Here is a 20,013-nt window from a genome sequence, read left to right on the forward strand (position 1 = left end):
TTTACATAATCAAAAACCTGATTATAAGTTTTACATATATGCAAAACATGAACCGTTCCAATAAAAACATTGGTCTAATAGTTTAATGTTCCACTAAATTTATAAAGTAAACAAAAAGTTAAGATTTCGATGAGAATAACACTTATCGGGAGAATCAATTATAAAAAAACATTACCTTTAAAGAACTAGCTAGCCTCACAATAATCTATATTAGGACTTGTGTTGAGAAAATTATTGCATAAGAAAAGGCAACGCATTGAACATAAATGCAATTCTCATTATGCATGCACATCGTCAGCAGTGGCGTGATTCTGTTATTAGTCTCATTAGCTGTCCAATTCATCCAATTTAATAATTAAATTCGTTATCAACTGAAAGCAACAGGGTAACCATGCCAAATATGATTCACTATTGATAGGGAATAACCATGCCAAATAATTGTACCCACAAGGTCATTTTTTGTATTTTCTGCATCATAAGTTCTAACTCTCAACTCTTGCTTGCATTGTGAGGCTTTAGACATTAGAAATGATTGCCCTTTGTCATGGACTCTCATCATAATCTTTTTTTGAACACATTACTCTATATGATTTTTCAAGTGATTTATTCTATTCTTTGAACTTTTGCCAAGTTGTTTCTTACAACAGCTGTTTCTAGTCTTGTCTACCCTAATCACTTTAATCTTTTAAAAATGTTCCCGTACTAGACTACTATCCTTAAATGGATGGATAATGAAAAAATTAGATAAAAAAGATTCACACAGTTAAAATGTCTTAGTTAGTATATATTTAAATAGTAAATTATATAAAGATATAGCATGTAAATGATTGTTTATTATTATTATTATTATTATTATTATTATTATTATTATTATTATTATTATTATTATTATTATTATTATTATTATTATTATTATTATTATTATTATTACTTTTAATAAAAATAGATTGTTTACTTTGAAAACACATAAAAACAGATAGTATATACTAGTCAAAACTCGTTATTGTTTCAAGTGAGAGATCATTGTTTTCTACCAACCCACCAAACAGTCATCTTCACCTTTTTTCTTATTTTCAAGCAAACTTTGTGACAAATATCAGATTCATATAATCAGATTCATCTCTAATACCACATATGAAAAATTATTGATTTTAATTTTAGTTTTAATTTTAAGGAGAGAAATATCATATTACTATTTTAAATGTAGAAATATCATATTATATTATTTTTCCTTTGTTTCTGACGTACTTCTCTTTCTAATTTAAAAATATCTTACCCCGAAATTACTCATTCTACTTCTATAACATATAAGTGGATACACCTCGGAAACTCCCTTCTTTGTACACATTTACTTCACCAATCACATTAATTAGGTGGGAAAATGTTTTCCTAATATAGCAAATTTGATGACAATGAAATAAGTAGTGTATATCCCTTTCTTATCTTCGGGGAATATATTTATAATTCTACATACAGAAAAAAAAAGGAGATAGAGATGAATTTATGTAGTACTAAATGTGATGTTTAAAGGTTGATATAAAAAAAATCTTTTTCAAAGATAAAAAGGATATTCTCACAATTCCTTTATTAATATTTTCCTGTATTTTTATCTAAAAATATATTCTTCAAATATAGTAGGGAGTTGGCAAATCTAGCTGAAAATGAACCATTAATATTATGTTAAATATACTAATAAACATACATGCATACATATGTATACTAAGTTATAGAATTATTAAAATGTTTACCATTGATTTTGGATCAACAACTATAATTTTACACTTCATCTTTGAACTATATCTTTCGTTAAGAGAAGTAAAATCAACATATAGTAGTGCTTAAGAATTGAATGTACCACCTTTCAATATAAATTTTTCAATCATTATCAATCAATATACTAAAAGCACTAATTAACAGTAGCTATTATTGTCGGAGCACAAATTATGATTAATTAATGTGGAGGGTTGAATAAGTATTAAACAATTACGATAACTTTACCCATCTAATCCTTCTATAAAATATACAGAACAAGTTATCAAATCTCCTTCTAGAAGATGTGAGTGTTCAACCCTAGAAAGTTCCTCTATTGTCAACTCATTTACTTTATCACAATCAAATTTTTGTGTTTGTGTTGTTAGATATTTACGGATTATTGGTAAATACTAATTCCAAGATTTTGAATTTTATGGTTCTCATACATAATATAAAATAATGATATAAAGTCATATCTGAATCCATTATCTGTGATCTACTCATTTGATATATTTTTTGAGAGAGTTCAACCAAATCCTTAATTCATTTCGAGACATTCGTTTTCTCTCTGATGTGATGAGGTAAAAACTATTTATGATTTGGTGTCTCGAGGACTATAATCGTTCCTTATGTGTTAACTTATAGAGTTCTCATTATCCACTATAGTCAACCATTTAAGTATCCACTCATTATGCTCATATTTATTATCAATTTTAGAAGTCCTACGAGTTGTCAGAAATTAGATCATTTGTTTTGTAAACCCAAAATAAATAGTCAATATAATTGAATTAAATATATGATGTCAACTTTAATTAGAAATTATGAATTTCCAACATGTATATCAATTACTGTGTATATAAAATAAGAGTAGCGATTCACTTACAGAGTAAATTTTTTAAATTTATTTATCATCTTAGCCATTAATTCTAGAAAATTCTATTTTTTTGAATTAATGAGTAGATCTAAATTATTATATTTCTATAAAATTAATGACCATGAAGAGTGAGTTTAAAAAACTTTATCTCCCGATAGAATAAAACAAAGTATTGTGTGTCAATTACTATATATATATATATATATATATATATAAAATATGGTGCAACTGTAGGAATATTATTAAACAAAGTTAGGTAGCTACTATATATATATATATATATTTCTAGAAGATGTATATAAGTTAATATTAGTTGACTGACTAATGGCCAAAGCTATATATCTCACATGTTTCCTCACTTTCAAAACACACTATATCTTCTTGTTAGTTGCCATATTTGTCTCTTCTTTGATTTTATTCAACTAAAAAATGGACAAGAAACTTTCCAAAAATAAGCCAAAGATCTCCACAACAAGTACTTCAACCACAACCTCTGAAGGTTAATTTTCAATATCATCCCATGCCACCAATCATTTTCATCAATTAAATGTTATATATATATATATATTTATTTATTGTCTTTTGCATTTTACTTTGTTTGATAAATTAATATGAATGGGTGCAGAAGTGAACAGTAATGAGTGGGAATTCATAGATATGAACGAGCAAGAAGAGGATCTCATTCGCAGAATGTATGGCTTAGTTGGAGATAGGTAACTATATTTATGTATATATTTCTTTATTTTTCTCATAGGTAAAGTTTTTGGGGGAGATAAGAGAAATTGTGTAGCTGTAAGTTATTTATATTTTATGTTCCTCAACTCTACCATGCATTTATATATGCATGTTTTTATTATTTCATTCTCTCAAGAATTACAAGTTAGAACTATTCATTTTGCTGCTTAATCAACCACAAATTTCATTGCACATAACATTTAACACATAAGTCAGATTCTCATTCTGCCTTTGCAAAACCATATATATGAGTAGTTTCATTATATATTGCACATAACATTTAGCATGGAATATATTTCAAGTTTTTCTTAGCTTATTTCAATTGGTGTGTTAAAGAAGTTTATGAAAATAAACACTTTTAGATTATTTAAAAATTTATTGCATAAACACTTAACTTAGATATTCATCCAAGCATGCCCAATATCTAGTTGCCATCTACCATTCAATGCACTTGAGCAACATTTCCATTTTTCTGGTGTTATTTTTTCTCAAGAATTGCATTAAAACTCGAGGGTTGTTATTTTCACGCTATAACATTCTTTGATTGATACCATTATGGTGTAAAAAACATGATCCTTCACCTTTTCTTATTATTTTCCATTTATCTGGGTAAGTCACAAGCTAAGTTTAGAAATATATACCGGCTATTAATGATTTTGCACTTCAAAATTTACATAATTTTACCATCGCTTCTTTTTAAGGTAATAAAAGTATAAAACAAGCAAAACACAAACTATAACTATTATCTCTACCTACGTTTTTATCCAAACAAATAAAATGTAAAATTTATCTGATGTGATTTGGTGTGCTATCACTTTGTAGTCTGTGCCACTTGGCCTAGAACTGGCATATTCCTTATTCTCACTTTTAATATTCATTTAACTAATTTGAATTTGGTTTCTGAAATAAATCAAGTTTTTTAATTATCTAAACTTTAATATTCAGCTTATAGATTTCGTAATACATGTTACTCTCTTGTAACATAGCAAAATTTGTAGGTTGATTTTGTGAGATAATATAGTATTTTTGTGCAACAAACACGAGACTAAGTAATTTATATGTACATGACAATGGAACAGGTGGGATTTGATAGCTGGTCGCATTCCAGGTCGCAAAGCAGAAGAAATAGAGAGATTCTGGATTATGAGACATGAATATGTTTTTTCTGTTCGAAGAAATTAAGATAAAGCATAAAACTCGTTATTATCTCTATGCAAAAAAAATTATGTTAGTGAGGCCTGAGGGTCATTAATCATTATAGTGTATGAAGTCTTTTTTTGTTGTTACTTCAGAGTTATCTCCCATTTCATTCTCCCTAGTTGAACGCTTCCATTTATTCGCTACACTCACCGGTATAATACATATGACCAAAGTCTTAACTTTGTCATGTTAAATTAACGTTTCTTGCCAGTCTTGGTTTTATCATACCAAAACATTTACCCTAATTGTAGGATGACAAAATACTAACATCAGTGTCCACCATGATCCACGATGATTACAATCGCGATAAAGCACAAGAAAAAGTGAAATTTTTTATTTATACATATGCACTTCATGATCCACCGTTCATTTGGAGTAGAGCCCACTTTCCTAGTCACTACTACCGAATTAATATACGAACCTACCTAAGTTATTACCATGGCCCACTTAAATACTCTATGTTCCTCCCTTTCTAGTCATAATATAATGAACATAATTTGCTTCACGGACCTGCACACTGATATCCTGATCTTGGCCTGAATTTTATGAGTCAGAAGTACAAATATGAGTCTCATATTAGGTAACGTTTATTGGGCAAAAGGTAAATAACGTACTTTGTAATTTGTAAGCATGCAATACAGAAATGGCAGAAGCTATAAACTTGTAATGTATGCATTTCAACAATTAGTTTGAGTGCTACGGAAACCCACACATAGCTTTGATCACTCATGAGAGAGTCACAGTTTACAAGATACAACCGTGACTTTTGCCTTTACAAATTACAATTTTAGGAAAGTACAAGTTTCTCAAGTGAGGTTCTCTGCTGCAATTTTTAAAGGCCCAGAAACCACTTACACATGAAGCTCCAGTTTATGCCACAGTTGAAGAAAGAAGAAACAACAAATGTTGCGCATACAAAGATGGTAGAAGCATGAGAGCTACTATTAATCATCACCAGAAGACAATTTTTGCTTCTTCCATTTGTAAGCAGCTTCCAAGATCTTGAGATTTGTTGTCTGAGTTTCATCAGGGAATAAATAGTCGACATATTCTTCAATTCTGTCAAATCAAATTAACATGAATTAAGTAGCAAAACAATAAGGGTTTAGTGAATAAAATAATGTTCGTAGTTACAAAATTAACAACACTCTATGGACAACTAACAGGATTGTCAACAAGCATTGTAAAACCCCAGCTGTGAGTACTTTGCATATAAACCATTTTAAGAATCCTTGGGAACTACGTAAAACAAAGACAAAAAAATTAGTTACGCACCTAGTAGAACCATCTTCAGTAGTAACATGCCTTCTCTTCTTGAGCTTCTTGGGAAGCTTAGACTGCACTAAGCTAACATCACCCAGCTCCCCAAATGCAGTTGTCTCCATGTTGAGCCATTTCTCCAACAGCATTGCTCTTTCCTCTTTCAAATCTGAAGCTGACGATCTAAAGTAATTGAGAGCTTCCTCAAACACCCCTAATGCAGGCACAAACCAAAATATAAAGATAATCAGAAAATTATTCCAATTGAAAATGAAAACAAACAATCATAAATAACAACATATGAACATAGCATTGGGATCACATACTTCTGGCACGCTGAATGCATTGCTTCTTTTGTTCCAGTGCTTCTTCTGTTTCATCTAACTCATCCTTATTAATAGCTGTTGCCTCAAACTCTGCATAGCTCATCCATACCTTCAAGTGCTTTGTTCGATCAAGAAGCCTTTTATAAAGTGCTCTTGCATTATCAAATTCACCCTCGCCAGTCTCAAAGTCAATGTATGCCTGTTTTGAATTCACAATGATTAGGGTTTGACCAATACACATGTTGTCATCCTATACAGGGTATGCATTAGAAGACGACCCTAAAAGCGAGCAAGAATGATAAAAGAGAAAATAGAGTGATGAAAGGCAGAAGCTGCTACACCATAGCAGAACTATATCTTTTTCATTCTTTTTCTGAACTATGCTTGTATCTGTTTTCTCACCACCTATCATACATTGTTTTCAATGGCAACATTTCTTTCTTCTGTAGTCTTTTTTTCCCGTAACTTCGATTACAATGAACAAATGCACCAACAAAAATAAAAGTAACTATCATCACATACATAATATATAACTTCATGATGTTATATTAGAAAAATGTTTTCTTAATCTTCTTGTTTATCCCCTGACCCACTCTAACCATCTCAGCAGTGCAATATCTAATGAAAGGCCAATAATGAAACAGCTTGTCACATTCACTATTTTTAGGATAAAGTTTTTGTGAGGTTAATCCTAAAAACAACCTCTACATTTGTAGGGGGTAAGGCTGCATACATCAATCCTCCCTAGACCCCACTAAGTATCGTGCCCTTGGTTGCCCTTTTTTATATATTGTTACCAAAGAGTCATCGTTCTATGTATCTCATAAGTTAAATAAGCCTAGAAAAGACCTATTTCATAATAAGGGGTCTAAGAATTAAAGGTAGTCCAAAAGTCATTTGTTAAGCCACTTACAAGGTCCAACCTGTTCTACATGGATAATGTAATCACCTATGGGCATTGACCTGCATGAGAAATAAATTTTATGTGTACCTTCCACAGTAGCTCAGGCATGTCCAATGCTGGTTGGGCGATTGCAACTTCAAATATTGCTCTAGCTCGATCAGTCTCAGCTAAAGATCTCTCTAGTTCAGCATACTTGCTCCAGGCATAGCAATTTTCAGGCGACCACTCCAGATACTTTTCATATAGTTTTCTACATCGATCTATATTACCAAGCTGCAGTTCTATCTCTATATACTTCTTAAAAATCTGTTGTCCAGAGAGAACAAATGTATCATAGCTGAGAAGATAACCATGCTGCAATAAAAAGATAACATTACTTTAATATCTCGATGAGTGTTACCTTATCCTTAGGAGCCTGTCCAATGGCATTTCCTAATATTTGACGGGCAGCCTTGAGATTCAGCTGGCGTATTTCAAATTGGGCTGCTAGTAGCCATATTTTCGCAAATGAGAACTTCTGGTGAGGTATCAGATTGAGACACTCCCTGCAGATATGGAAACCACAAGAGAAAAGCAGTAGTGTCAACACTGAACAGAATAAATCTACTTATGCTACTCCTTTGTTTCTTGATCTGTATCAATGGGACACAAGATCATTGATTAACAATGCTGGACACGAGTGTGATACTTCTCTTACTCCAATAAACTTATCAAGGAAGATTGCAGGGACTTTCACTTAAAGATATGATCAGATGACTAATAAACTTATCAAGGAGAGCAAGCACAGAAAGCGTTACAATTCTTGCTGCACTTCACAAATTCTTATCTGACAAATTTACAAGCAGTTTTTTTATAACATTGATGAATAAAACAGAAATTTAAACACAATAGCACTGTTTAGGGAAAAACCCCGACATGATCATCAAGTTGTAGACTTAAATTTCACTGAAGGATGCATACCTGTATACATCTCTGGTTCGCTCCATATCTCCAGCATCAAGCTCTTCATAAAGTGCATAATTAATCCTGAGTTACACAAAGGTGAATAATAAACACTAATGGTAAATGTAAACATGCTGACAAACTACAAAAATGAAAATAGGATTGGAATCAAGCATACCACAAATAGATATAGCGCTGCCATAACCGCTTCTCCTGAGCTGGAGGAACGTTGGCTATAGCTCTCTCATAAACCTCCCTTACTCTTTCTTTATTCCCCACACTCTCTTCCAATCTTATATAGTCAAACCATGAATCATAATTCGTTGGACTTTTTCCCACTTCATCCTCATACTGAAACCTTCTCTTCCCGACAATAGCATCCTCGATCCCTTCCCTATCCCCATACTGTTTCTCAAATGCCACAAACTTGCGATACAAATCTTCGGCCCTTCCCTTGGGAATATGATCAAGTGCAAATTTATATATAGCTCTTGCACGCTCTGTCTCCTTACACCTTTCCTCAAACTCAGCAAAAGCAACAAATAACAGCTCTGCTTCCTCGTCATCTGCGAGCTTCTCCAATGCTTTCTCATAAACATTCCTCGCCTTCACAACCTCACCATTCTTCATCTCAAACTTGGCAAACCGAATCCAAGCACCAACACGAGGATGGCATTGTACAAATCGCTCGAAAATTCCTCTAGCACGCTCGACCTCATTGTACCTAAGCTCAAACTTAATATAAGACAACCAACCCTGTTGATCAGGCATCCACTTCATCCATCTCTCGAAAACTTGCCTCGCACCGGCCACATTGCCTAACATCTCCTCCATATGAATGTACTTATACCATAACTGATCAACCCTAGGCAATAGCGTAACCGCTCGATCCCACACATTCCTAGCATGATTAATGAACTTATTCTTCATCTCCACCTCAGCATACTTGAGCCATAACGTATGATTCTTATAATCAACTTCCAGCGCTCGTTCCCAAATGGATCGAGCGCGTTTGAAATCCTTCTGTGACTCCTCCCACTGAGCATACTTGATCCAAACACCTATGTTCCATCGAACACGGCGAATTAAGTCCTCGAACTCCTTACGCTTACGGAGGCGATACTCGCCGAGTTCGGTGGGATCTGTGATCTTCTGTTTGGGAGGGCGAATCTCAGATTCTTGACGCTCACGCGCCTCACGGAGAATCTGCTCGGCGGTGATTTGAACAGGAGCGGGGGTTTTGTTTTTAACCCTAGTTGCTCGTGGAAGCTTCACCTCTGTGTCCTTACGGGTAAGGTACCCTAGGGAAGGGTCTGCGTCTTTCCACGAAGACATGGTTCTTAATGAGAATTGCACTGATTGGGTACAAACAATAACTTGTAATGGCAACGAGGGTAGAAGATAGAACCCTCACAACCCTTATAAGATTGGGGAAGAGGGAGAGAGGTCAAAAACTTTGTTTTAACTTTTAAGCTTTGCCCTATCTCGATTTCATTTATATCTTTTATTTATTTTAGTATTAATTTATAATATTGGATTAAATAATAATAATATTACAGAGGAAGGAAAACATTGTGAAAATTTGTTTTTATTTGATGAGAAAAGTTGTAACTAAATAAATGAGATAATTTAAGTGTATATATAGTTATATATTATTTTTGTAAAATTAATTTATAAATTTTCCTACATTATTACAATTGCACTAATGATAACCAACAAGATGGTGGTGTAATCGAATAAGGTAGCACTGAATCTCAAGTTCGATGATTTGATTCATATGAATAATACTTATTTTAAACGGCAACCGGCAACCACGAACCTAAAATTATTATTTCCTTACTCCAAAAAAGTGCAAGACACCCTTAGTAATTGTAACTATTCACAAGCATCTATGTCAGTCTTATTGAGTGACCTAACTATGCAATGATATATTTGACTTACAATATGTAGTATTTATAATCTTTTGTGCTAAAGTAAAATTAAAATGGTTGTTCTTAACGGAATAAGAATATTATTATTCTGTTTTTTACCACTGTGATATTTTTTTTTTGGTTTTTTGTTATTAAATAAGAACAATTATTGTTGTTCTTAACTAAGGGAAATTGAGGAGAGAGGCAGGTGTTGTGAGACCAAATAAGAATGATAATTATTATTGTGTGGAAAATGTAGATGTTGTTCTTATTTCATGGGGAGTTATAATAAATTATAAAATAATGTGTTACATCCAAATAATAATTGAGATTTTGTTTCATGTTGTTGTGTGGATGCTCTAAGTTGATTTTACATATTAATAATTGGCATGACACTTGTATTTTCTTGCAGATTTACACCTACTATAGATCTGAGATATGCTTATTGTTACCAATTCAAGTGGATGTATAAACTTGTTACAAATGGTTTAATGGAACTTTTCCCTTGAAGATGTCTCTTACATTTTCCAATTTCCTGCAGTTTTGTCATTGCTACTCAGCTCAATATGAGAAATATCAATATTATACAATGTTTGAGCCTATGTAAATTGTATTGCATTGTAAGCTTGTAGAAAGAATGATTGTTTATCAATACACAGTTCTTACAGTAATAATACTGATTTTGGACCTTGGTGCAGTAAAAGATTTCCATGGTCTTTTAAATAAGTAATATTATATCATTTTCAAAATGATATAAAACACTTTATACTGCAACATTTATTTGTTTCAATTTTCCACAAGTGTAAATTAAGGTTTTATCAATGCTTAATTCTTGTGATAGAAATGAGCTTAAGAAAGTGTGATACATTATTTATTTCTCTTGCTATTTAATTTTATTGTAGCAAGAGGTTATAAAAATTGCAACCTAACACAGTGCTCAAAGTTTATGCAAAGAATCCAAACATACTTGAATTTTTTTTTGTTTCCCACGGGTATCCTTACACTAGAGGACTTGAACCTAAGACCTTGTTTAAGGGGAATCAAACATGTACCACTTGAACCAACACACATTGGTGAACACACTTGAATTTGAGAAAAGGTAACAAAGGAAGTAAAATGAAGAAAATAGGGGAGCGACCACACATTTTGATAGAACTTATTCATACAACAACCAAAACTCCGTTGCTAAAATCTATAGTCCTAAAACACAAGAAATCTCTGAAAGAATGAATATAATATTGAAGTTGTGTGATCTAACATTGCCATAAAAGCTACATATTGTTTTGCCCTCTTACCTTGGTGCACAAGAAAAAGATACCTGTGTAATATAAAAATATTAGCAGAAACAATGGAGAATATTTGCATGGTGTGAAATGGTCTAGTAGTAACTGTGCTCATATCCTAGTAAGTAATAATTGCTAAGAAACATGAGAAGGTGGTGGGTTTAATCTGAGACATGGCCACTTGTTCTTCTTCTTGGAGCATATGGGCTCAAAGGGCTCAACACTAATGGTGAAAGGCTCTGTCTTTTGGTCTTAGAACTACTGTTATAGTCAGAAAGGTGACCATATTTTCTTCCTCTTGTCATATATGGGCTTAAAGGACTCAATGCAAGTGGTGATAATCTACCTCTTGTTTTATCCAAATCTGAGAGATGACTATTTTTTCTGCTTGTGAATGTGCTATACATGAACCCCTTTTGCACTTTCATATTAGGGGTAGTACTTACACGTCCCAATCTTGCTGAGTTCATAGAAGGGCTTGGTGTAAGTTGTGGATTTTTCCTCTTTGAAGTTGTAACATTAGAATCTGGGATATTGTCATGTTTGGACAATGGTGACTGGTCCCTTTTCAGCTTTAAACTGGGCTTTGAATCTAATGTTTGAGCCTCAGATGTTTGTTTTCTTCTAATGGAACTGGAAGGAGTTAACACTGATGGTTTGTTGATCTTTGAAGATTCTGAGACATTGGAGGGTCTTCTTTTACCCGGGCTCAGAGGGCTGGATGACACCGAGGAACTTGCCTTATGCACCCTTAATCCTCGGCCAGGTAAAGATGGTGGCAATGATCTTGTTGCCTGCAATTTTGGTATTCCTGCATCCAACAATTTCATGATGTTTGTTTAGATATAAGAAAAGAAAAGTATGTCATATAAAAAGCACTAACTCTATGATACAAATTTGACACTGCTAAGATACAACCAAAAGGCACAATTGATGCATATAATAGAAGCACATATAAAATATGTTACCTTTGTCTTTTTTGGACTTGTCTAGTGCTGGTTTCTTTACTTTGACACTTTTCCTGGACGGGGCGTCAAAGCAAACAGATTTTGTGTCTTCACAATTCGGCTTTGGAATGGTTATCAGTGGGAATGGATCTTGGAGCAGCTTTTCTGCTATGGATGCATTATCATCTCCACAAACTATGTTTTGTTTATCATTTTCTTCCTTAGACAATGTAGCCTCATCCTTAGTTGGCTCAATGTACTTGTTATCTTTAGCATTGCTGCTATTACTTATAATCTTCCCTTTCTCCACAACTTTATAAGCAAACATTTCATATGGTATTTGTGATATTGATGACAAAATAGATGGCCTATCAATTGGGAAATTCTTAAGGAACATTGCTTCTATGTCACAACAATCCACAGGTGGGGACAGCGCCTCAAGTTGATTAAGTTCAGGATTGATAACATGGAATTCTGTGTTCATTGAAAGTAATTTTTTTATGTATCGCAAAATTCGGCATATAGATGAGAAAGTCGGACGTTGAGAAGGGTCGGTTTGCCAACACTTTTTGATCAAATTCACAAGGTATTTTGGTGAACGGTATGGGAACAAAGGCCTTTCCCCTGCTTTGATTTTTTGGTTTGTTCTATCCCCTTGAAGATGGTTATCTTCGAAAGGTACTTTACCTGTTAAAAGCTCGAAGCATATCATTCCAAAGCTATATGCATCAGCTTTCTCTGAGTACTTGGAATATGTTGAAGCATTTCTTGTTTGTTCTAGCTCAGTTAGAATTTCCGGAGCATACCAACTAGAAGGGTTAAACTCCTCATTATTTGGACTTCTGGTTGATCTTTGAGTAGTGTCATTGTTCTTGACACAAGTTAGGCCAAAACCTGCAACTTTTGCTTGAAAATAACCTTCTTGGTAGTTTCTTGGTCTGAGTAGGATAGTACTTAACCCTAGTTGCTCGTGGAAGCTTCACCTCTGTGTCCTTACGGGTAAGGTACCCTAGGGAAGGGTCTGCGTCTTTCCACGAAGACATGGTTCTTAATGAGAATTGCACTGATTGGGTACAAACAATAACTTGTAATGGCAACGAGGGTAGAAGATAGAACCCTCACAACCCTTATAAGATTGGGGAAGAGGGAGAGAGGTCAAAAACTTTGTTTTAACTTTTAAGCTTTGCCCTATCTCGATTTCATTTATATCTTTTATTTATTTTAGTATTAATTTATAATATTGGATTAAATAATAATAATATTACAGAGGAAGGAAAACATTGTGAAAATTTGTTTTTATTTGATGAGAAAAGTTGTAACTAAATAAATGAGATAATTTAAGTGTATATATAGTTATATATTATTTTTGTAAAATTAATTTATAAATTTTCCTACATTATTACAATTGCACTAATGATAACCAACAAGATGGTGGTGTAATCGAATAAGGTAGCACTGAATCTCAAGTTCGATGATTTGATTCATATGAATAATACTTATTTTAAACGGCAACCGGCAACCACGAACCTAAAATTATTATTTCCTTACTCCAAAAAAGTGCAAGACACCCTTAGTAATTGTAACTATTCACAAGCATCTATGTCAGTCTTATTGAGTGACCTAACTATGCAATGATATATTTGACTTACAATATGTAGTATTTATAATCTTTTGTGCTAAAGTAAAATTAAAATGGTTGTTCTTAACGGAATAAGAATATTATTATTCTGTTTTTTACCACTGTGATATTTTTTTTTTGGTTTTTTGTTATTAAATAAGAACAATTATTGTTGTTCTTAACTAAGGGAAATTGAGGAGAGAGGCAGGTGTTGTGAGACCAAATAAGAATGATAATTATTATTGTGTGGAAAATGTAGATGTTGTTCTTATTTCATGGGGAGTTATAATAAATTATAAAATAATGTGTTACATCCAAATAATAATTGAGATTTTGTTTCATGTTGTTGTGTGGATGCTCTAAGTTGATTTTACATATTAATAATTGGCATGACACTTGTATTTTCTTGCAGATTTACACCTACTATAGATCTGAGATATGCTTATTGTTACCAATTCAAGTGGATGTATAAACTTGTTACAAATGGTTTAATGGAACTTTTCCCTTGAAGATGTCTCTTACATTTTCCAATTTCCTGCAGTTTTGTCATTGCTACTCAGCTCAATATGAGAAATATCAATATTATACAATGTTTGAGCCTATGTAAATTGTATTGCATTGTAAGCTTGTAGAAAGAATGATTGTTTATCAATACACAGTTCTTACAGTAATAATACTGATTTTGGACCTTGGTGCAGTAAAAGATTTCCATGGTCTTTTAAATAAGTAATATTATATCATTTTCAAAATGATATAAAACACTTTATACTGCAACATTTATTTGTTTCAATTTTCCACAAGTGTAAATTAAGGTTTTATCAATGCTTAATTCTTGTGATAGAAATGAGCTTAAGAAAGTGTGATACATTATTTATTTCTCTTGCTATTTAATTTTATTGTAGCAAGAGGTTATAAAAATTGCAACCTAACACAGTGCTCAAAGTTTATGCAAAGAATCCAAACATACTTGAATTTTTTTTTGTTTCCCACGGGTATCCTTACACTAGAGGACTTGAACCTAAGACCTTGTTTAAGGGGAATCAAACATGTACCACTTGAACCAACACACATTGGTGAACACACTTGAATTTGAGAAAAGGTAACAAAGGAAGTAAAATGAAGAAAATAGGGGAGCGACCACACATTTTGATAGAACTTATTCATACAACAACCAAAACTCCGTTGCTAAAATCTATAGTCCTAAAACACAAGAAATCTCTGAAAGAATGAATATAATATTGAAGTTGTGTGATCTAACATTGCCATAAAAGCTACATATTGTTTTGCCCTCTTACCTTGGTGCACAAGAAAAAGATACCTGTGTAATATAAAAATATTAGCAGAAACAATGGAGAATATTTGCATGGTGTGAAATGGTCTAGTAGTAACTGTGCTCATATCCTAGTAAGTAATAATTGCTAAGAAACATGAGAAGGTGGTGGGTTTAATCTGAGACATGGCCACTTGTTCTTCTTCTTGGAGCATATGGGCTCAAAGGGCTCAACACTAATGGTGAAAGGCTCTGTCTTTTGGTCTTAGAACTACTGTTATAGTCAGAAAGGTGACCATATTTTCTTCCTCTTGTCATATATGGGCTTAAAGGACTCAATGCAAGTGGTGATAATCTACCTCTTGTTTTATCCAAATCTGAGAGATGACTATTTTTTCTGCTTGTGAATGTGCTATACATGAACCCCTTTTGCACTTTCATATTAGGGGTAGTACTTACACGTCCCAATCTTGCTGAGTTCATAGAAGGGCTTGGTGTAAGTTGTGGATTTTTCCTCTTTGAAGTTGTAACATTAGAATCTGGGATATTGTCATGTTTGGACAATGGTGACTGGTCCCTTTTCAGCTTTAAACTGGGCTTTGAATCTAATGTTTGAGCCTCAGATGTTTGTTTTCTTCTAATGGAACTGGAAGGAGTTAACACTGATGGTTTGTTGATCTTTGAAGATTCTGAGACATTGGAGGGTCTTCTTTTACCCGGGCTCAGAGGGCTGGATGACACCGAGGAACTTGCCTTATGCACCCTTAATCCTCGGCCAGGTAAAGATGGTGGCAATGATCTTGTTGCCTGCAATTTTGGTATTCCTGCATCCAACAATTTCATGATGTTTGTTTAGATATAAGAAAAGAAAAGTATGTCATATAAAAAGCACTAACTCTATGATACAAATTTGACACTGCTAAGATACAACCAAAAGGCACAATTGATGCATATAATAGAAGCACATATAAAATATGTTACCTTTGTCTTTTTTGGACTTGTCTAGTGCTGGTTTCTTTACTTTGACACTTTTCCTGGACGGGGCGTCAAAGCAAACAGATTTTGTGTCTTCACAATTCGGCTTTGGAATGGTTATCAGTGGGAATGGATCTTGGAGCAGCTTTTCTGCTATGGATGCATTATCATCTCCACAAACTATGTTTTGTTTATCATTTTCTTCCTTAGACAATGTAGCCTCATCCTTAGTTGGCTCAATGTACTTGTTATCTTTAGCATTGCTGCTATTACTTATAATCTTCCCTTTCTCCACAACTTTATAAGCAAACATTTCATATGGTATTTGTGATATTGATGACAAAATAGATGGCCTATCAATTGGGAAATTCTTAAGGAACATTGCTTCTATGTCACAACAATCCACAGGTGGGGACAGCGCCTCAAGTTGATTAAGTTCAGGATTGATAACATGGAATTCTGTGTTCATTGAAAGTAATTTTTTTATGTATCGCAAAATTCGGCATATAGATGAGAAAGTCGGACGTTGAGAAGGGTCGGTTTGCCAACACTTTTTGATCAAATTCACAAGGTATTTTGGTGAACGGTATGGGAACAAAGGCCTTTCCCCTGCTTTGATTTTTTGGTTTGTTCTATCCCCTTGAAGATGGTTATCTTCGAAAGGTACTTTACCTGTTAAAAGCTCGAAGCATATCATTCCAAAGCTATATGCATCAGCTTTCTCTGAGTACTTGGAATATGTTGAAGCATTTCTTGTTTGTTCTAGCTCAGTTAGAATTTCCGGAGCATACCAACTAGAAGGGTTAAACTCCTCATTATTTGGACTTCTGGTTGATCTTTGAGTAGTGTCATTGTTCTTGACACAAGTTAGGCCAAAACCTGCAACTTTTGCTTGAAAATAACCTTCTTGGTAGTTTCTTGGTCTGAGTAGGATAGTACAAGGGTTAAGGTCACCATGGTAAATTTTTTTGGAGTGTAGGTACTCAATGCCCCTTGCCATTTGAAGCATGAGATCCACAACAACAGGTATAGAGAACAAAATCTGTCTCCTTGGACCACAATTCTCCTTCATGTAGGTCCACAAGTCCTTGTTCATTAACTCCATCACTAGAGAAAACTCTTTTTTCTCATCATCATAAAAACCACACAAGTATTGCAATATGTTAGGGTGAGAAAGTGACATAAGAGTTGATATCTCAGCTTCATAGGTTTGCATCTCCCCGACAAAGTGTCTCATTGCAAAGCTTTGTCCAAGCCATTGGATTTCCTTAAATTCTCGACCACGGCCTAATCTTCGTCGCACTTGATAATCCTTAGCTCCTAGCAGCACTGAAATTGGACATAATTGAATGTTCATTTTCTCTGAACCATGAAGCAGTTTCTTGAGCAACATATCTGCAAGGTGAAACTCATTCTTTGTCAAAGTGTTTTTGTTAGAAGTTCTCTTCTCTTTAAGTGCTTCAATGAGTCTCCATCTATCTTCCCTCCAAGCATTCTCCAATTGCTTGCATATATCTCGAGGCACCAAATACTGCTTCCCAAATCTCCATTGAAAAAGTTTAGGATCATTCCATTCCATGTCATATTTCCTTGCTAACATGAGTTTCTTCTTCTCCTTCTCATCTTGATCAAGACCCGAAATCTCACCCGCATTTTCGATTGCCTCAATGACCGCGGGGAAGTAACATAGCAAGTTGTGGATGTGGAATTCAACACAATCATTGTTCTGAGAGAATGTCATTGCTTTCCCCCACCAATCCTTGGAATCCAAGCAATGCCTTATATAAAGCTCACCTTCTTTGAAAACCCTGCATAGTTCTCTCAATGGAAATTCAAGGGCTTTCCATTTTGTATTCCTCTCATCTAGCTTCAGGTTCTGCCTTATCTCATCTCCTAATGTCTCAAATGCCAAACTGAATATGTCAAGGATCAAACCACATTGGCGTTGGTTGATTTGAATTTCATCGCGCAACACCATCAGCGCTTTCAGGCTTCCAACAACCTCTCCAATATGCCGGAATTGTTCCATTCCGGCCTATATTATAGAAACCTGAAATCATTAAAACAACAGAGCCACAAATAAAGTATCATCAGAAAAGAACAAAACTTCAAAGAATATTGGTTCAACATCCATACACCATATGTTTTCTTCAAAATGCATGATGAATCAGAACATATTTACATAATCCTCTCAACAAGCCCTTCAACTGGTAACAAATTATTGCATACCAATTCATGGTAATTCAAAATGTTAAGAAAATCTTTTAATTATATGATAACAATGAATTCACAATGTAAGCATGGTAAAAATAAATACATAAAGGGTACCTATAAAAGAAAATCCTTTTTCTTTCTATATATGACAAACTCCAAAGCCTTAAGTTATTGATGAATAATCACACAAATAGTGACCAATCTGATAATCAAGGAAAAAGCAACTATGCAAGTTTTTTTTTTGTAATCACAAAATACAATCATAAAACATACCCTTTAAGAGGTAAGGAACCAAGATGAATGGTAATTTATTTTATTTGGTTAGGAACTTTGCTTTGCTTGCAAAATGTGAAGGGACAAGCTGTATATAAAAAACTGACAAGGAATATTTAAGACAAATGAAACAGAAAGTGTGAGACAGGTTATATAAGCGGTTTCTGTTGTATATATATGTTACTAGAATGTTTTGTTTACAGTCAAGGAAGGAATTGAAGGAAAATGATATAGAAAAAAGAAGAAACAATTTGTTTGTTTTGTTAGTTATTATGGTTGTTTAAGACCCAAGAGTTATGGAGAATGCAAATGGGTGTTTTGCATTTGCATCTCCTTCCTCTTTGGTTGTTAGAGATTTGACAAGTTTGGTGGCTATAATCTACAAATGATGACTATATAATAATAATAATAACCTGTATATATATATATATATAACTCTATTGACAAGGGTGACAAAGCAAAACAAAGGTATGTGGTACTTGAGGTGATTATTGACTAAGGTTTTTTTAGAATTTTCACAAACCAAAATATGTTATTATTACTTTTTATTCCATTCAAGATTCAACGCCAGCTTGGCCTACAATCAACAAAAGTCTTACCTTTCTCCCTCTATTTGTGCTGAAATTGGAAATAATGTTAATAACCCCTATTTAGTCAAATACATTATTTCATATTATAGTTAACACTTTTAATTATTATGTTAATATCTATTACCTTAAAATGATAGTTAAAGTGTCACAACAAATAACAATTTCTATTGAATGTGGAGGTACAAAATTATCCAATCAACTATAGAAATTTAATGCATGATTTTTTTTTGTAGTAATAAGAGTATTCTTCACTCTTTGACTAAGAAACTAATCTATTTCGAAGCGCGTGACTACTTGCTAACAAGTGTTTTTTCGAAGAATCAAAATATTGACATTTTAATTATCCTGAAGATCTAATGGAATCTTATACTACTAGATCAATGTTTTATTGATATTTGATGCATGATTTATAACTTAATTATTAATTCTTAAATATAAGATAAAATATGTAATAATAACTATATAAATAAATCTCTAAACCAACTGTTTATAGATATTATTATAAGTATTAGATGTCATGCTATTATTTGTTGGAATCATAGTTTTTGATGACGCAACAATTCTCATAGATAGGATTGTGCAATTCTTGATTTGTGATTCTTATAAGTTGTTTTTAATATTTATATACTGATTATTGTTGCCTTTAATCAGAACCTGACTGGACCTATGTAAGGCTTAATTGCTAGTGTTGATGGGAGAACTCGATCGGATTCAAACCATTGCTGCAATTAAGATTTTTTTATCATTTAGTTGTATATATATATATCATGCATTATTACGGAATTACGGCTAAACATTTATTACAATGTATATATTTTTACTAAAAGTTGAAAACTGTTGAGTTATTCCTTAATTATAGACAAAAGTAATTGATTCCTAATGAAAAAGATACGATAGAGAGAATATATACACACATATATATGTATATATATATATATGA

The 20,013-nt window shown here is 33.2% G+C and overlaps 4 protein-coding genes across 6 annotated transcripts; 1 reads left to right on the top strand and 3 right to left on the bottom strand.

Annotated features, from left to right (window-relative positions):
* Window positions 2,973-4,651, top strand: LOC109331123 (MYB-like transcription factor ETC3). Its single transcript, XM_019565427.1, has 3 exons — window positions 2,973-3,125; window positions 3,252-3,339; window positions 4,441-4,651. The coding sequence occupies exons 1-3, from the start codon at window positions 3,056-3,058 to the stop codon at window positions 4,541-4,543; spliced, it is 261 nt and encodes an 86-aa protein (XP_019420972.1). The 5' UTR covers window positions 2,973-3,055; the 3' UTR covers window positions 4,544-4,651.
* LOC109331117 (crooked neck-like protein 1) lies at window positions 5,196-9,446 on the bottom strand. The gene is made up of 7 exons (XM_019565420.1): window positions 8,172-9,446; window positions 8,012-8,077; window positions 7,452-7,596; window positions 7,139-7,357; window positions 6,148-6,346; window positions 5,837-6,035; window positions 5,196-5,620 (listed from the first exon to the last, which is right to left on the bottom strand). The coding sequence occupies exons 1-7, from the start codon at window positions 9,326-9,328 to the stop codon at window positions 5,506-5,508; spliced, it is 2,100 nt and encodes a 699-aa protein (XP_019420965.1). The 5' UTR covers window positions 9,329-9,446; the 3' UTR covers window positions 5,196-5,505.
* Window positions 11,119-14,301, bottom strand: LOC109330774 (ack-related non-receptor tyrosine kinase-like). Its single transcript, XM_019565052.1, has 3 exons — window positions 14,274-14,301; window positions 12,155-13,093; window positions 11,119-11,997 (listed from the first exon to the last, which is right to left on the bottom strand). The coding sequence occupies exons 1-3, from the start codon at window positions 14,299-14,301 to the stop codon at window positions 11,348-11,350; spliced, it is 1,617 nt and encodes a 538-aa protein (XP_019420597.1). The 3' UTR covers window positions 11,119-11,347.
* LOC109331116 (serine/threonine-protein kinase HSL1-like) lies at window positions 14,967-18,866 on the bottom strand. 3 transcript variants are annotated; one of them, XM_019565419.1, is made up of 4 exons: window positions 18,484-18,866; window positions 16,003-18,046; window positions 15,481-15,845; window positions 14,967-15,069 (listed from the first exon to the last, which is right to left on the bottom strand). In XM_019565419.1, exons 2-4 carry the CDS (start codon window positions 18,023-18,025, stop codon window positions 15,043-15,045), a joined length of 2,415 nt encoding a protein of 804 aa, XP_019420964.1. In that variant the 5' UTR covers window positions 18,026-18,046; window positions 18,484-18,866; the 3' UTR covers window positions 14,967-15,042. The 3 variants fall into 3 exon arrangements, with proteins under 3 accessions (XP_019420964.1, XP_019420962.1, XP_019420961.1); XM_019565417.1 differs by having other exon boundaries at window positions 15,381-15,845; XM_019565416.1 differs by having other exon boundaries at window positions 14,967-15,845.

Source organism: Lupinus angustifolius, chromosome LG17, assembly GCF_001865875.1.
Source record: "Lupinus angustifolius cultivar Tanjil chromosome LG17, LupAngTanjil_v1.0, whole genome shotgun sequence".
Classification (NCBI taxonomy): Eukaryota; Viridiplantae; Streptophyta; class Magnoliopsida; order Fabales; family Fabaceae; genus Lupinus; species Lupinus angustifolius.

Coding starts and splice junctions, on each gene's coding strand:
- LOC109331123 (XM_019565427.1), top strand. CDS start 3,056: ATGGACAAGAAACTTTCCAAAAATAAGCCAAAGATCTCCACAACAAGT. Junction 3,126..3,251: donor TTCAACCACAACCTCTGAAG/GTTAATTTTCAA, acceptor GAATGGGTGCAG/AAGTGAACAGTAATGAGTGG. Junction 3,340..4,440: donor TATGGCTTAGTTGGAGATAG/GTAACTATATTT, acceptor ACAATGGAACAG/GTGGGATTTGATAGCTGGTC.
- LOC109331117 (XM_019565420.1), bottom strand. CDS start 9,328: ATGTCTTCGTGGAAAGACGCAGACCCTTCCCTAGGGTACCTTACCCGT. Junction 8,078..8,171: donor CAGCGCTATATCTATTTGTG/GTATGCTTGATT, acceptor TGTGTAACTCAG/GATTAATTATGCACTTTATG. Junction 6,347..7,138: donor TGCCTGAGCTACTGTGGAAG/GTACACATAAAA, acceptor AATTCAAAACAG/GCATACATTGACTTTGAGAC.
- LOC109330774 (XM_019565052.1), bottom strand. CDS start 14,301: ATGACAAAACTGCAGGAAATTGGAAAAT. Junction 13,094..14,273: donor ACTGCAGGAAATTGGAAAAT/GTAAGAGACATC, acceptor ACGAGCAACTAG/GGTTAAGTACTATCCTACTC. Junction 11,998..12,154: donor CAAGTCCAAAAAAGACAAAG/GTAACATATTTT, acceptor TGTTGGATGCAG/GAATACCAAAATTGCAGGCA.
- LOC109331116 (XM_019565416.1), bottom strand. CDS start 18,025: ATGGAACAATTCCGGCATATTGGAGAGGTTGTTGGAAGCCTGAAAGCG. Junction 15,846..16,002: donor CAAGTCCAAAAAAGACAAAG/GTAACATATTTT, acceptor TGTTGGATGCAG/GAATACCAAAATTGCAGGCA.